The sequence below is a fragment of the Papaver somniferum genome, chromosome 11, assembly GCF_003573695.1.
Source record: "Papaver somniferum cultivar HN1 chromosome 11, ASM357369v1, whole genome shotgun sequence".
NCBI classification, from domain to species: domain Eukaryota; kingdom Viridiplantae; phylum Streptophyta; class Magnoliopsida; order Ranunculales; family Papaveraceae; genus Papaver; species Papaver somniferum.
Genome location: NC_039368.1, coordinates 60,863,942 through 60,877,517, shown reverse-complemented (window position 1 = coordinate 60,877,517; position 13,576 = coordinate 60,863,942). Strand labels below are relative to the sequence as shown.

General features: G+C 36.1%; 1 protein-coding gene across 1 annotated transcript; it reads left to right on the top strand.

Annotated features, from left to right (window-relative positions):
- Positions 1-773: 773 nt before the first annotated feature.
- Positions 774-5,999, top strand: LOC113323787 (gamma-tubulin complex component 4-like). The gene is made up of 16 exons (XM_026572132.1): positions 774-1,186; positions 1,331-1,625; positions 1,724-1,860; positions 1,958-2,056; positions 2,181-2,301; positions 2,562-2,834; positions 2,935-3,015; positions 3,088-3,171; positions 3,367-3,453; positions 3,909-3,964; positions 4,084-4,275; positions 4,375-4,600; positions 4,728-4,816; positions 5,174-5,324; positions 5,440-5,562; positions 5,636-5,999. Exons 1-16 carry the CDS (start codon positions 1,017-1,019, stop codon positions 5,699-5,701), a joined length of 2,250 nt encoding a protein of 749 aa, XP_026427917.1. The 5' UTR covers positions 774-1,016; the 3' UTR covers positions 5,702-5,999.
- Positions 6,000-13,576: the final 7,577 nt, after the last annotated feature.

Here is a 13,576-nt window from a genome sequence, read left to right as displayed (position 1 = left end):
CTGGCTATTTTTATATTTTTGTCCATATGAACAGTATCTTTTTAATTTTTGGCCATTTAAAGAGTATCAAAATGTACAAGTCTTTTTCACCTGGGAATTGTTAATTTTGGTCTTTTTAACCAATTTTGTGTTGTAACAAGGGGAAATCAATGAGTATAACGTCGGGCTTGACTTCACCACGAGCTTAGAATTGCCAACATGTGCTCATTTTAGATTCAAATAGTTTGTAAGTTTTTTCTTTTTGGACTTTTTAGCCTCTTTTTTTGCTTTCTACCGTGTAAACTCGATGTAAATATGATCTTCTTTTAATATAATTTTGACTTAACTGAAAAAAAAAAAAACAAAAATGTATAGGCTAAAAATTGGACCCTGAAATTTTGACTACTCAGTTTTTTTTTCATGATACGACACAACTAGGCCCACCCCCTGAACAAACCTAGCAAAGGGAATTGATCCCCTACCTCCCATATTATGGACGAAAGGGAATTGATCCCCTACCTCCCATATTATGGACGAAAGGGAATGCTTTTATCACTGTAGGAGATAATTGTTGCAAACTGAGTACTCGATTTTTACATGCGCGTTTGGACACAAATCTGTTTCTAACTTTTGTTTTTCCATAAATCGAAGTCAGAAGCAGAAATGAGAAACAAAATTATTTTGCTTTGTAAATTTGAAATCTAACAGTCAAATTAACTTCTGACTTTTCGACTTTTAGAATGGCAATACAAAGTGGTTGCTCAACGCATTGTGGACATAGTGGAAAAGATCATCGCAGCGACTATTGTGATGTTAGATGTTCTATCCCGCCAAAGCTACTTAGGTTGCTATAAGCACTTTTAGGTTCCCAATTCTGTCGAATTTAAAAAAGTTACTCAATCGATCCCGCCAAACCTACTCAAACCAGAGGCGGACATCCTGGGGAAGTACTATATTTTCTCCTCACTGAAAAGACCTAAACTAGAAATATTAAGATATTACTACAGTAGTACTCTAAGAAGAAGAAGACGACGAAGATGTTACACGAGCTTCTCTTAGCACTAGTAGGGTATACCGGAGATCTTATCATAGACGAAAGAGAGCATCAAGAATCATTAGGTATTTCTGTAACTACTGATTCTCCAATCTCCGAGGAATCTACTTTCAAACTTGCTCCTGATCTTTCTTTCATTGAAGCTTCTGAAAGGTATTTTCATTACACAAACCCACATTGATACAACTAGGCATAATTTGAATTACTTTTTACAACATTATGTGAAAATCTAAATGAAAATTTTGAAATATGACGAAAAATTAAAACCCTAATTGCCTATATTTTGGATGATTGTAGGGATGTTATTGAGAGGTTAATTTCCTTAGGGTTTTACTATCGGGAGCTTGACCGGTTTGCTACAAAGTCTCGTGATTTAAGTTGGATTCGTTCTACAAATAATACTCCTTCTTTACCACAACAGCTTGTGCTTTTAAGAGGGAAAACAAAGAACCCAAGTGTGTATCGTAGAGCCATTGCTAATGGTATTGTCGAGATCTTATCAGTTTATAGATCCGTTGTTTTAAATGTTGAGCAGAAATTGTTGTCAGATCCTATGCCGATTTTGGCAACTATAACTCAAGGTCTAAACAAGGTATAGCAGTGGTAGCTTAGGTTGTTTTCTTGCACCCAAATGCTTGTTGGAACATGGAATGTTCAATTTCTTACAAGAAATGGATTTCATTTTCGCAGTTTTTTGTGCTTTTGCCTCCTCTTCATGAGCTTATTGTGGAGATTGAGCGTGATGATATTCGAGGAGGAAAGCTTCTTAACCTTTTGCACAAACGATGCCATTGTGGGGTACCAGAGTTACAAGCATGCTTTCAAAGGTGGAACTGCTTCTTATTGTTGCATCATGTATTCTGATTTCAAAGTGAAATTCAAATTAACTTATCTTTTTGTTTGTTGATATTTGTATAAGCGCAGGCTTCTTTGGCACGGACATCAGGTTATGTATAATCAACTTGCGTCCTGGATGATACATGGAATAATTCAAGATCAACATGGAGAGTTTTTCATTAGAAGGTAATCACTTCCACAATAAATAAGCTTTTTTTGTAACAAAAGGTCTAAACTGGCTCCAACTGCCTTATGTGGATTATCATTTGCTCATGGAATATGACAATGTATTCTTCTGTATGGTTTCCAGGCAGGAGGACATGATTATAGGAAATGAGGAATCACCTCCAGAAAACTTTGGCAAGTCTGTGCAAAAATCACCCGATGATGCATCATTGACTGATTGGCATTTGGGATTTCATATTTTCCTGGTAGAGTTGAATTGAAGTACAATTATTATTTATTTTGCATTTTATACGACTATGGAGCATTACTTTTCAAGATTTATTTTCTATCTACCTTTCCCTCCATGAATTTTGACCTAGGTTTATATACTATTGAAATACGTTCAAGTTCCACCTTGTCACTTTCCCTGCCCTTTTAGTGTCAGATTTGGCGGTTCTCTTTTGTTACAATTGTTTTATGAGCCAAAATATATTATGTTTTAACATTTTCCAAATAATTCTCTCAGGAAATGTTACCAGATTACATCCATATGCGTGTTGCAGAGTCGATACTTTTTGCTGGTAAGGCAGTAAGGGTTTTACGAAACCCAAGTCCTTCTTTCAAATGTCAGGATGTGGTTTCACATCAACCGGTATCTCGGGGACCACAGAAGGTTCAAGGGTTTACAGGACGATTTGCTTTTCATAAGGAGTTTTCTGTTGATACGAAGATGGTAGTAGAAGAATTATTGCCACAGGCTGAGGCTGACAAAGTTGATGCTATGCTTAAAAAGCTCAAGGTTTGGTCAACACAGATATCCTTTAAAGTGATACTTGTACTGCATTGGTATCCTCTATGCTGTTATCTTGTACTTATGCTAGTTTTTTCATCTAGTCCAGGATTCGTCTGAGTTCCACAAAAGGTCATTTGAGTCTGCCGTTGATGCTGTCCGTGTTATTGCTGCCAGTCATTTATGGCAGGTGATGTATGGGAAAAGAACTTCTCTTGGACTTATATATGCACTTATTCATCGTCTGACTTCTTAGTAACAGCTTGTTGTTGTACGTGCGGACTTGAATGGTCACCTGAGAGCCCTTAAAGATTATTTCCTGTTAGCAAAAGGAGATTTTTTTCAGGCAAGGAAAGCTCAAATCCCAACCTTTTGTGTTTGTTTGTGGCGTTTTCTGTCCTTGAACGTAGCAGATTTGTTAATGTCACTAGCATTCACGCTAGGGCCCCTTTTGTGTGGTAAAGAATGTTTAACATCATCCACAACAAAACAGAAATCAGTAATTTGTTTCTCATAATATATTACCTACTGCATATGCCAGTGTTTTCTTGAGGAGAGTCGCCAGTTGATGCGTCTACCACCTCGACAGTCTACCGCGGAAGCCGATCTTGTGGTACCATTTCAGCTGGTAAGATTTTTACAACCATGATCACTGAGAGCTAAAACCATAAAAATACCCTACTAGACAGCAAGATGGTCATTCTCATATCTGTTACCAATAAGGATCCACAAATACTACATTTTGGTGCATTTTGGTTTTATCCTTATCCAGGATTTTGGTTTATACTGAATTGGTAATCTGCTATATTTGGGTTTTCCTTGCACCTTCTATTCATCATAAACTGCTTTCTATATCTTGTATCCTGAAGCTCTTTTAACCAACCAAGCAAAAAGATATTGGTTTATACAGTTATTTCTCTTAAACTATTTGGATAAATTTTGTTTTAGTATGCTGTCATTTCTGGGGTTTTCCTTGCAATATTGTATCTTGTACCTTGAAGCTCTTCTAACCAGTCAAGCCCGTCGTCATCTGTGTCCGTGGATCTATTCTGTATTGTTTTTCTGATTTTAGATTTTATGCAGGCTGCAATAAAGACTATAGGCGATGAAGACAAGTACTTCTCGAGAGTATCTTTAAGGTTAGAGTCATTGATGACCACACTTGTTATTGAGTTATAATTTTGCGAACCCCACTAGATGTGTCTTTTGCTAACGTGCATAGTATGATGGTACGTAAACTTTAATTTCATGTCACTAGGATGCCTTCATCAGGAATCACAGTCGCATCTTCCCAAGGGGGTCTGTTGCCGAAATCTAGCGGGGATGTAGGTCTCACATATCAAGGGACTGCTTCTTCAGAGCTTTCTTTAGATGGATGGGATGGTATTTCTCTTGAATATTGTGTGGATTGGCCTTTGCAGCTGTTCTTCTCACAAGAAGTTCTCTCCAAGTAAGTTCTGTTTAGCAATTTTGCATGCACATCATGATATAAGTTGGAGCTGGTCGAAAGTTAATTTTTCACAAAATTTAAGCATGGAATCTGCTACAGGTATCGCCGAGTATTCCAGTATTTGCTCAGGCTTAAAAGAACACAAATGGAGTTAGAGAAATCTTGGGCTTCAGTAATGCACCAAGATCACACGGATTTTGCAAAACGTCGAAATGATCGGGAAAACTGCTCCATATCCCAGCAGCGGCGGCAACGTTCCAGACCAATGTGGCATGTGAGGGAGCATATGGCTTTCCTTATAAGAAATCTGCAGTTCTATATCCAGGTTTTGTGTGCTTCGGGACGTCTTCACTCTTTCTTGTAAACACGTGCAAACAAAATGAACCTCAACTCTGCTTGAGGGTTTTGGCCAGTTACTCCACTACTCATAATGAAGGCCTATACATTTTCAGGTCGATGTCATAGAATCTCAGTGGAATGTTCTGCAAGCTCGTGTTCAAGATTCTCATGATTTTACTGAACTTGTGGGATTTCACCAAGAGTGAGTATAACACATCTATCCAGTTAATTTACAGCTGGAAAAGCAACTATGGTTTTCATTTAAGCTTGATCTACTATGATCTCTATAACTTTATTAAACTTGTCTTGGCTGCTTGCACATTCTGGAGTATTATGCTGAAATCGACATTTCAACATCTCTTAGGGAATGTTGCTGCCATTTTTTAGTGATCCTCTTGATTTACTCTCATGCTAATCTCAATTATCGACTATCTTATACGAACTGTCAGTAATTTAAAATGCTCTGCTGGTATGCACTTCTTACTGCTGTTGGTAGAATATAAGCTGTTCCGGTGGTGGTAACAGAAAATGCTAACATTTGATGGAATGTCATTTGCAGATACTTATCTGCTCTGATTTCACAATCTTTTCTGGACATTGGATCTGTGTCGAGGATACTCGATAGTATAATGAAACTTTGCCTGCAGTTCTGCTGGACCATTGAATCCGAAAACAGTCCACACTCAAGTGACCTAGACCATATAACCGAGGTAGTTTGATTAATTTTTCCTCGGTATGGTAAAAAAATGTTTTCTGTTACCTTGCTGTTTCTTTCTTGTCTATTTGATTTCAGTGGTGTTTACCAACCAATGCTCTCTATTACAGGAATTTAACAAGAAATCAAACTCGTTATACACGATATTGCGCAGTAGTAGGCTTGCTGGGAGTCAACGAGCTCCATTTTTGAGAAGATTTCTCTTACGTCTGAATTTCAATTCCTTCTTTGAGGTAAGTTTTGTCTGACCACATTTTAGTGTCTTTCATTTAAACTTATTCTAACTAATTGGTGTTTCATAAACAGACAACTGCAAGAGGAGTGTTGAACGTTGTTAGATCACGCCCAACCCTCCCTGATCTACCTCAGTAATTAGTCGGTTGTCTGCCATGGAAGAAAATGTGCATATCAAGGATGCTTTTATCTTATTCCGTTTTATTTGTGGTGTGGGTAATAATGTATATTAGGGAATGACCCGTGCCGTAATAGCACAGGCTATTTCACACAGTTTTAAGCTTCTTCCTTTATCTTTTGTTTGTGTTTATGTCAAGTAAGGTTGTAAAAATTCTGTGTTTATTTTTTGAAGCATATGTGTTTTGTTTATGTTATCCGTGTCATTATTTCACCGTGTACTCGACATCTGCATATCAGATATATATGTGAGTTGGTATCATAGTAATCTGGTTAATGGTGAGCGAGTTAAGTGATATTTTAAACAATACTCAGAGGAGACGAGGTTGTTCTTCCGAGTAAATCATGGAGGTATGAGAAGATATTTTCCCTCCCTCTCTCCTAGAAAAAAAGAAAAGAAAAACCTTTAAAACTTTCTCTTTTATCTTGCTCCGATCTAGTTCTTTTGGGCCAGATTTGAGTAAGGATTTTTAGTTTTTTATGAATGAGAATAATTTAATTTGTGTTTTTACTTTGTTGGTTTTGGTGTTTATGGACACATTTCTTCGCTGTTTGGGCGATCTTTTCTTTGTCTTTTCAACGATTTTCTCTTCGCTTTAATAGCGAGTCTTTTAGATTTTCATGATGTTCACGGACTTGTTATTCTCGATTTGTCAAGAACATCAACAATTCTGCTCGGCGTCGCTTTGGCTTCCTCTTCAACAAGAGGGATTTAGGCCACCCAGATTCGATTGGATCTACAAGATTTTGGGCGAAATATTCCATTTCATTTGGAGCATCTTTTTGAAGAAGATAATCATTTTAAATGGTCGGAGTTGATTCCGGTTTACACCATCATTCATCACTACTACATCTACAAAAATTGGATGTCTTTGCGGTTCATGGCTCTCTCTCTTCACGATGTACTCGCAATTGGTGTCGTCATTTGTATTTGGGTTTTGATTATCTTGTATTTTGGTGCTTTTGATAATCTTGTAAATAATCATATAATGATCATTTTGAATGAATTGAAATATGATTTCCTCTAAAAATAAAATAAAAAATAGAAGATATTTTCGGCTGATCTCCAAACGGATCTGATTTGACCGGCCATTATGGTAATCTTCAGTTTTAAACGAAACTAAGATTTATGAAATCCTAGGGAAAAAAAACAACGCTCGCTTTTGTTAAACCTGGGATAATAGCTAGACCAATGAGTTTGTAATGGGACAGGTGATGTGGCGTGCAGGCGTTTTTTTACCCGTTCTTCAATTAGGGGCATTTAAAACGCTGCAATTAAGTAAAACGGGAGTTTGTGGGTTACATTTCATATACTTGCTGCATGAAAAATAATCATTAAGTGATGCAGACGAGCACGCCATAGCCTATTTAGAGGCAAAAGACACGACTGTTGTGAAACAGCCCGACGGGTGTCTATTTTGATGGGAAACGACCCAATAATCATGACAAGGGGGTCTATGACCGCTTTGTTTTGCTAATAACTTCTTCGTTAGGGGTACGTTTGAGTCGCCGTTTGTGCCCATAGTTTTTTTTTTGATAAATACTTTCATTATTTAGGAAAATCTTAAATTTTCCTAAAATCACAAATTTTGAGTTTGAGTCGGTTTTGGGTTGTTCTCATCCTCTCTTGTCGCACAAGTTAGGACTTTTCCCAAGTCTATTTAAGGGTCTTCTAGTTATTGTTTTAGACAGTTGAATTTGATTAATATAATTATTTTATTGAACTTGTTCAAGTTTAATTTTGGTTCTTATTTGTAGTCGGGAAAATCGAGATCTAAATAATTATCTTCGTTCATAGTCGATCTGAAAAAGCTATCCCTTTTCTTTCTTTTCAATATATCCGCTGCACTAGTTTGGTATCAGAGAGGAGTTGATTTTAGGGTTTATATGATGCCCCCAAGAATATTAGTCGGTCAAGGAAGAGGTCGAGGTCGAGGAGGTTCTCCAGAAGTTATCAACGTTAATGAATTGAGAGAATAATTAATAACAGATATCGAAGGTATGTTGATTCGACGTAACATCCTAGTGAAGAAGACATAGAAGACAAATCATAAGAAGGTAATGACAACCTTGCTAATAGAAACCGACATGAAGATTCTGAACGTTGGAAGGAAGGAATAAAAGTAGAGATTCCAGAATTTCATGGTGGTTTAGAACCGGAAGAGTTTCTTTCTTGGTTGAATACGGTCGAGGAAGTCTTAGAATTTAAATATGTACCAAGTAACAAACGAGTTCTATTAGTAGCAACTATGTTCCTTGGGAGAGCTAATTCGTGGTGGAAACAACACAAACTGCAACGAAGTCGTAAGGGAAAGGATAAGTTAGTCTCGTGGGAGAAGATGAAGAAACACACGAGAGCTGAATTTTTGCCGCATAACCACGTTGGCATGATGTACCAGCAACTGCAAAACCTACGCAAAGGAACACGTTCTGTCGATGAGTACACAAAGGAGTTTTACCGACTACTTACTCTTAACGACCTGTCAGAGGCGGAAGCGCAAACAATGGATCGTTATATAGGCGGTCTACCACAACAATATCAGGACACACTCAACATGTTTGACCGTCTTTCGATTTCGAATGCACATCATAGAGCAAGGCAGATAGAGAAGCAAGCGGGGCGTAAAAGCTCGAGTTGGGGTACTAATGTGGCAGCATCTCCAGTGAGTAACCATAGTACTTCAACATCAGGTACATCTAGTAAACCTAATTCTGTGTCCACATCAAATAAAAACCCAATTAATACTTTCGGAGGCCGATGTCATAAGTGATTGTCACAAAGGAGAATAGGTGAATAAGGTGTTGTTCGTTGAATAAAACAGTGGTGATGATGGAATTTTCGATGATGATTCTGAAGATGATGACCCTACTGATGAAGTTGTGTACGGATATCAAGGAGTCAACTTTGTGGTGAGAAGAAATTTCCTTACTCTACGTCAAGAAGATGGTGATATGTGGTTGCGTACCAATATATTCCACCAACTTGCACGATTGAAGGAATTGTTTGTCGTCTTTTTATTTATCTTGGCAGTTGTGAAAAAAAATTGATGAAGAGGTTGTGAAAAGTTTCAAGCTGGAAACCAAGGCACATCCACATCCTTACAAGCTTTCCTGGCTTAAGAAAGGGAACGAGGTAAAAGTAAACAAATGTTGCTTTATTTCCTTTTCAATTAGTAACAAATATAATGATAAAGACTGGTATGATGTTACTAGTTTGGATGCTTGTCATTTGTTATTGGGTCCTCCATGGGAATTTGACAGAAAAACTAATCATTATGGTTATAAGAATATTTACAGTTTTTTATGGGACGATGCCAGTATAGTACTTGTACCTGTTAGAGCACTGCTCGGTCGGACTCGCAAGCATTGCTATCCAAAGCTTGTTTGTCAAGTTTAGTTATCAAAACTATAAGTCTTGATTTCTAATATACTTATAGCTATGTCTCTGATTAGGATAGAATGTGTAGTTGAGATTTAGACTTCACGACATTCAACGATTGAAGACGAAGAACTACTAAGGGGAGCTTGTGAAACTTCATCAACAAAAGGGTATGTGGAGACTTGAACTCATATATCACTCAGAAGTCTATTCTATTCTATCTCCTATTGAGACAAAGTCGTATAGCTATATAGACTCTACATTATACACATTTGATATTTCGAGCTGAGTTTAACTCGCATATATCTTTCTCGAAATATGTGTTGGAAATCTATTTGCTTTAACTACGTTCATCATTATTCTTGACGAAAGTCAAAAGATGATCATGTGAAAATCACCTATTAACATCTTATATGATTTGTGTGAGACAGTCATTTGATGTAGACTCGGAATGTTTCGTATTGATCATTCGATCACTTGAAAATTGCTTATAAGCTAATAGTTTGTGTGAGACATCTATTTTCATCTTCTAAGAATGTTTCAATGATTGAAATGGGAGTTAAGAGCTAAAACCCATGCCTGGATACATTACGGTTTCTGTACTAAGTGTGCGAACTGTTTTCATGGAATTAAGGACCGGAAGTTAAGTTTGCATACCCGTTCACAAACTTATTCAACTGTTTAAGTCAGGGTACTTAAGTTTGCATAACCGTTCGCAAAATGATTTAACTGTTGAAGTTAGGAAACCAAGTTTACGTACCCATTCGCAAACGGTTTCAACTGAGTTCAGTCCGGAGATAAAGTTTACGTACCCGTTTGCAAACTGTCGGCTCGTGACCAATGTCCGGAACTTAAGTTTGCATACCCGTTTGTAAACTTAAATGGTTCAAGTTCTAAAATCGGTTAAGTATAATTTCATACTCATGAACAAATACATTTATATATTTAGGAATGCAATCTTTGCAAACCGTGGCTAAAATGTTCATGAACTGATTCTTTTGAATCAATCCGATTTTGCTTCAATTGTGTCTTGTATACTTCTATGAGAATATAAACAATTGAACAACTCTATGAGTAACATAATTCGATTAATTTAATTATCAATCGATCTAAAAGTTTTAAGATGAACATGGTTGATACAAAAGTGTTCATATGGCTAACTTCGGTTAACTGTTATTGAGCCAACTCAATATACACGTTTAGGTACGGTTACCCATATTCTAAATAAATATATATTTGATTTGTGTGTAACAAGCTAAGACCATCTAACAGTGGAAAGATATTAGCTTGAATCCTAAATCAGGTTTCATCCAATGGTGAATATTGATTGTTTTGTTCCGAAGTTATTGATAAGCATGTATATGCTACATTTTATACCCATATTTATATTAGCTATGATACTATATTTTAGTTACTAATACTATTTTAGTGCTTTTGTAAAAAGTACAAGTGAATTCGATCATCCAGCGAATAAACAGAAAAATGTGAGACTTAATGGTGTTTGCGACGAAAATGGAAAAATGTGGTTGGCATGGTACTTCCATATATCAGCAACCACAATGATGAAATGTTGTTGTCCTGGTATTTCCATGTATTATCTACCACAATGATCAATTATGCTGGCCAGGTATTTCTATATATCAACAACACTTATTATGTTGGCCTGGTATTTCCATGTATCAGCAGCCGGGTTGGCCTGGTATTTCCATGTATCAACAACCACAATTATGAAATGGGGTTGGCATGGTATTTCCATATATGAGAAACCACAATGATGAAATGAGGTTGGCCTGGTATTTCCATATATCAGCAACCACAATGAAAAAAATGAAAAAATGTAGCTGGCATGGTATCTCCATATATATCAGCAACATAAAATTGTTTCATAGGCGAGGCACAAACGCAACAAAGGAATTGAAATCAAAATGGGGTTGGCACGTGCAAACTGAAAATAAGAAGTATTTTATCTTTCTTACTTTATTACAAATATATTCCACCGGGAAAGATAATTTATTTTCCATGTGAAGAATTAATTGAGGAATATTTACACGTGAGATTATTTTGGAAATATAATAATTCTTTCTTCATTTGGGAGATTTTGGAAATAAGGAGAGTTTATTATTTCATTGGAAGAACGAGGTGGCAATACTATTTGGGGAAATATACTGATGACGACATCAACTTGTGTGCAAGTCTTTCATAGAATAATTTATTTTGATACTTTGTTTAATGAAATAAAATAAAGGGAAGGTGAATAAGAAGGATGTCGAATATTTGAGAGGGGAGGCACCCGGCCACAGTGCCGCAACTAGAGTCTAGTAAAGGGTTTTGAAGTTTTGTTTTCGATTCTTCGTTTTTCATTAGCTAGAGTTTGATTTATTTATATTAATTTATGGTTTTTGAGAAAACCATGTCTAGCTAATCCATGTTAGGGTGAAAGGATGAATTTGTAGGTGATTTATTTTGTGTTCTTGAATAAAGTTTCGACCAATTGAACTTTAATGATAATGTTTGTGATTCTCTTTCAATGTTTTACCTTCTAGCTATATTTTTCATGTTCTATACCACGTATAGTTCATAGTTAGATTAATAGAAGAACTCATTGAACCTCTGGAATAATTGAATTATGAATTTCATTTGACTATTTATGCCATGTATATCTAGTGCTTAAGAATTCTACATTGAGGTGAGAACAAACTACCGTTTTGAAAATGATAATTCTTGTCGACGATTCTTAATGAAATATCTTCCGTGTACTATTAGCTAGGTTTGCTATTTTACATGAGTAAATTAGAGACTTTTGTGATTGAGTACAAATAACTTACCTACAATGGATTCCCGGAACCCTAACACTTTCACATATTTGGTTACATTTTTATTATTTTGCTATCTTTTTGTCCGAATTTCTGAATACTCTAAAAAACATTACATTGTTGATTAGTGACTTTTGATATCAACCATTAGTGGTATTTCACACTCCCTGTGGGAGAGACCTGTACTTGCCATTGTCTACTAGTTAGACGCTGTTCACTTGTAGTATTTTATTGTAGGTTTTTGAGCCTACCAAGTTTTTGGCGCCGCTGCCGGGGAGTGGTTGCAAAATACTCTCTATTTGATATCATTGTATATAGTTTATTTTTAGTTTTTGTACATAATTTATTTTTATTTTTCTTTTAGATTTTCCTTAGTTTCTTTTTACGCAGTTTGTTTGATTTTTTTTTTAGGTACCTTAGTCCGAAGTGCTGCGGGCGAAAATCAAGTATGTACTCGGCAAGCTTTTGCAAGAGCCACTCGGAAGATCCATTAGAGGTTTGCTTAGCTCATTTTGGGTTTGGTTTTGATGATGATAGTTTTATTTGTGAAGTCAATGCCTTGTTAGACTCCGCACCGTTGCTAGACACTAATAAATGGAACCCCAAATTAGAACCTCTAGTTTTTTCCGAGTCTCGACTAGTTCCATCAGTCGAGAAAGATCCGACCTTGACCCTTAAGCCATTAAGTTCTAAATTTTTTCGACTTGATGATATTAATAATGAAACCGTTTTAGATGATAATGGGTCTATGAATCGTGATATTATTGCTCCATTGAGTTCTTGTTCCGCGGAAATTATTTCAGCTGATTTAGAACCTGATTTAGAGCGTGTTCCGCCAATAAAAACTGTCAAAAAATCTGAATTTGTTGCGTATGAGAATGATTTACGTATCCCATCTATGCATTATTTGAATATCACTTATAGTTTTCGATTGAGAATGAATTTACATACCGTTTTGGAGGTTTATAGTGTTCACAGGGACATATCTTCAGCTGAGTGGATTAGTTGGGATGATCCTCAACTTTTTAGACTCTATATATATGATTGGATGTCTACTTTGGGATACCAACCTCACATTGTTTGAGACTACATGCTATTGTCAAGTAGGGAAACAAATACATTTTGCTTCATAGGAGTCAACCCATCAGATTTGTTCCCTCTACTCTATCTCTTATTTTTATTATTTATTTTTGTATTTCCCATCTTAATTTCTACGTTGGATGACTCAATTACATCGAGGACAATGTAATGTTTAAATGTGGGGGAGTGGGTAATTATCCATATTTTTGCAGGTTTTCACTTTTCTTAGAATAAAAAATAAATAAAAAATCAATTGCATAATATCTCTGTTTTGCTCGAGGACTAGCAAAATATAAGTGTGAGGGTGTTGATAAGCATGTATATGCTACATTTTATACCCATATTTATATTAGCTATGATACAATATTTTAGTTACTAATACTATTTTAGTGCTTTTGTAGAAAGTACAAGTAAACTCGATCATCCAGCGAATAAACAACAAAATGTGAGACTTAATTGTGTTTATGACGAAAATGGAAAAATATGGTTGGCCTGGTACTTCCATATATCAAAAACCACAATGATGAAATGTGGTTGGCCTGGTATTTCCATGTATTAGCAACC

What these genes read in the sequence shown, in the direction of transcription:
- LOC113323787 (XM_026572132.1), top strand. Translation starts at nt 1,017, where the DNA reads ATGTTACACGAGCTTCTCTTAGCACTAGTAGGGTATACCGGAGATCTT. An exon ending in CTTGTGGGATTTCACCAAGA is followed by an intron (nt 4,817 to 5,173) that starts GTGAGTATAACA and finishes TGTCATTTGCAG; the next exon opens with ATACTTATCTGCTCTGATTT. An exon ending in ACCTAGACCATATAACCGAG is followed by an intron (nt 5,325 to 5,439) that starts GTAGTTTGATTA and finishes TCTCTATTACAG; the next exon opens with GAATTTAACAAGAAATCAAA.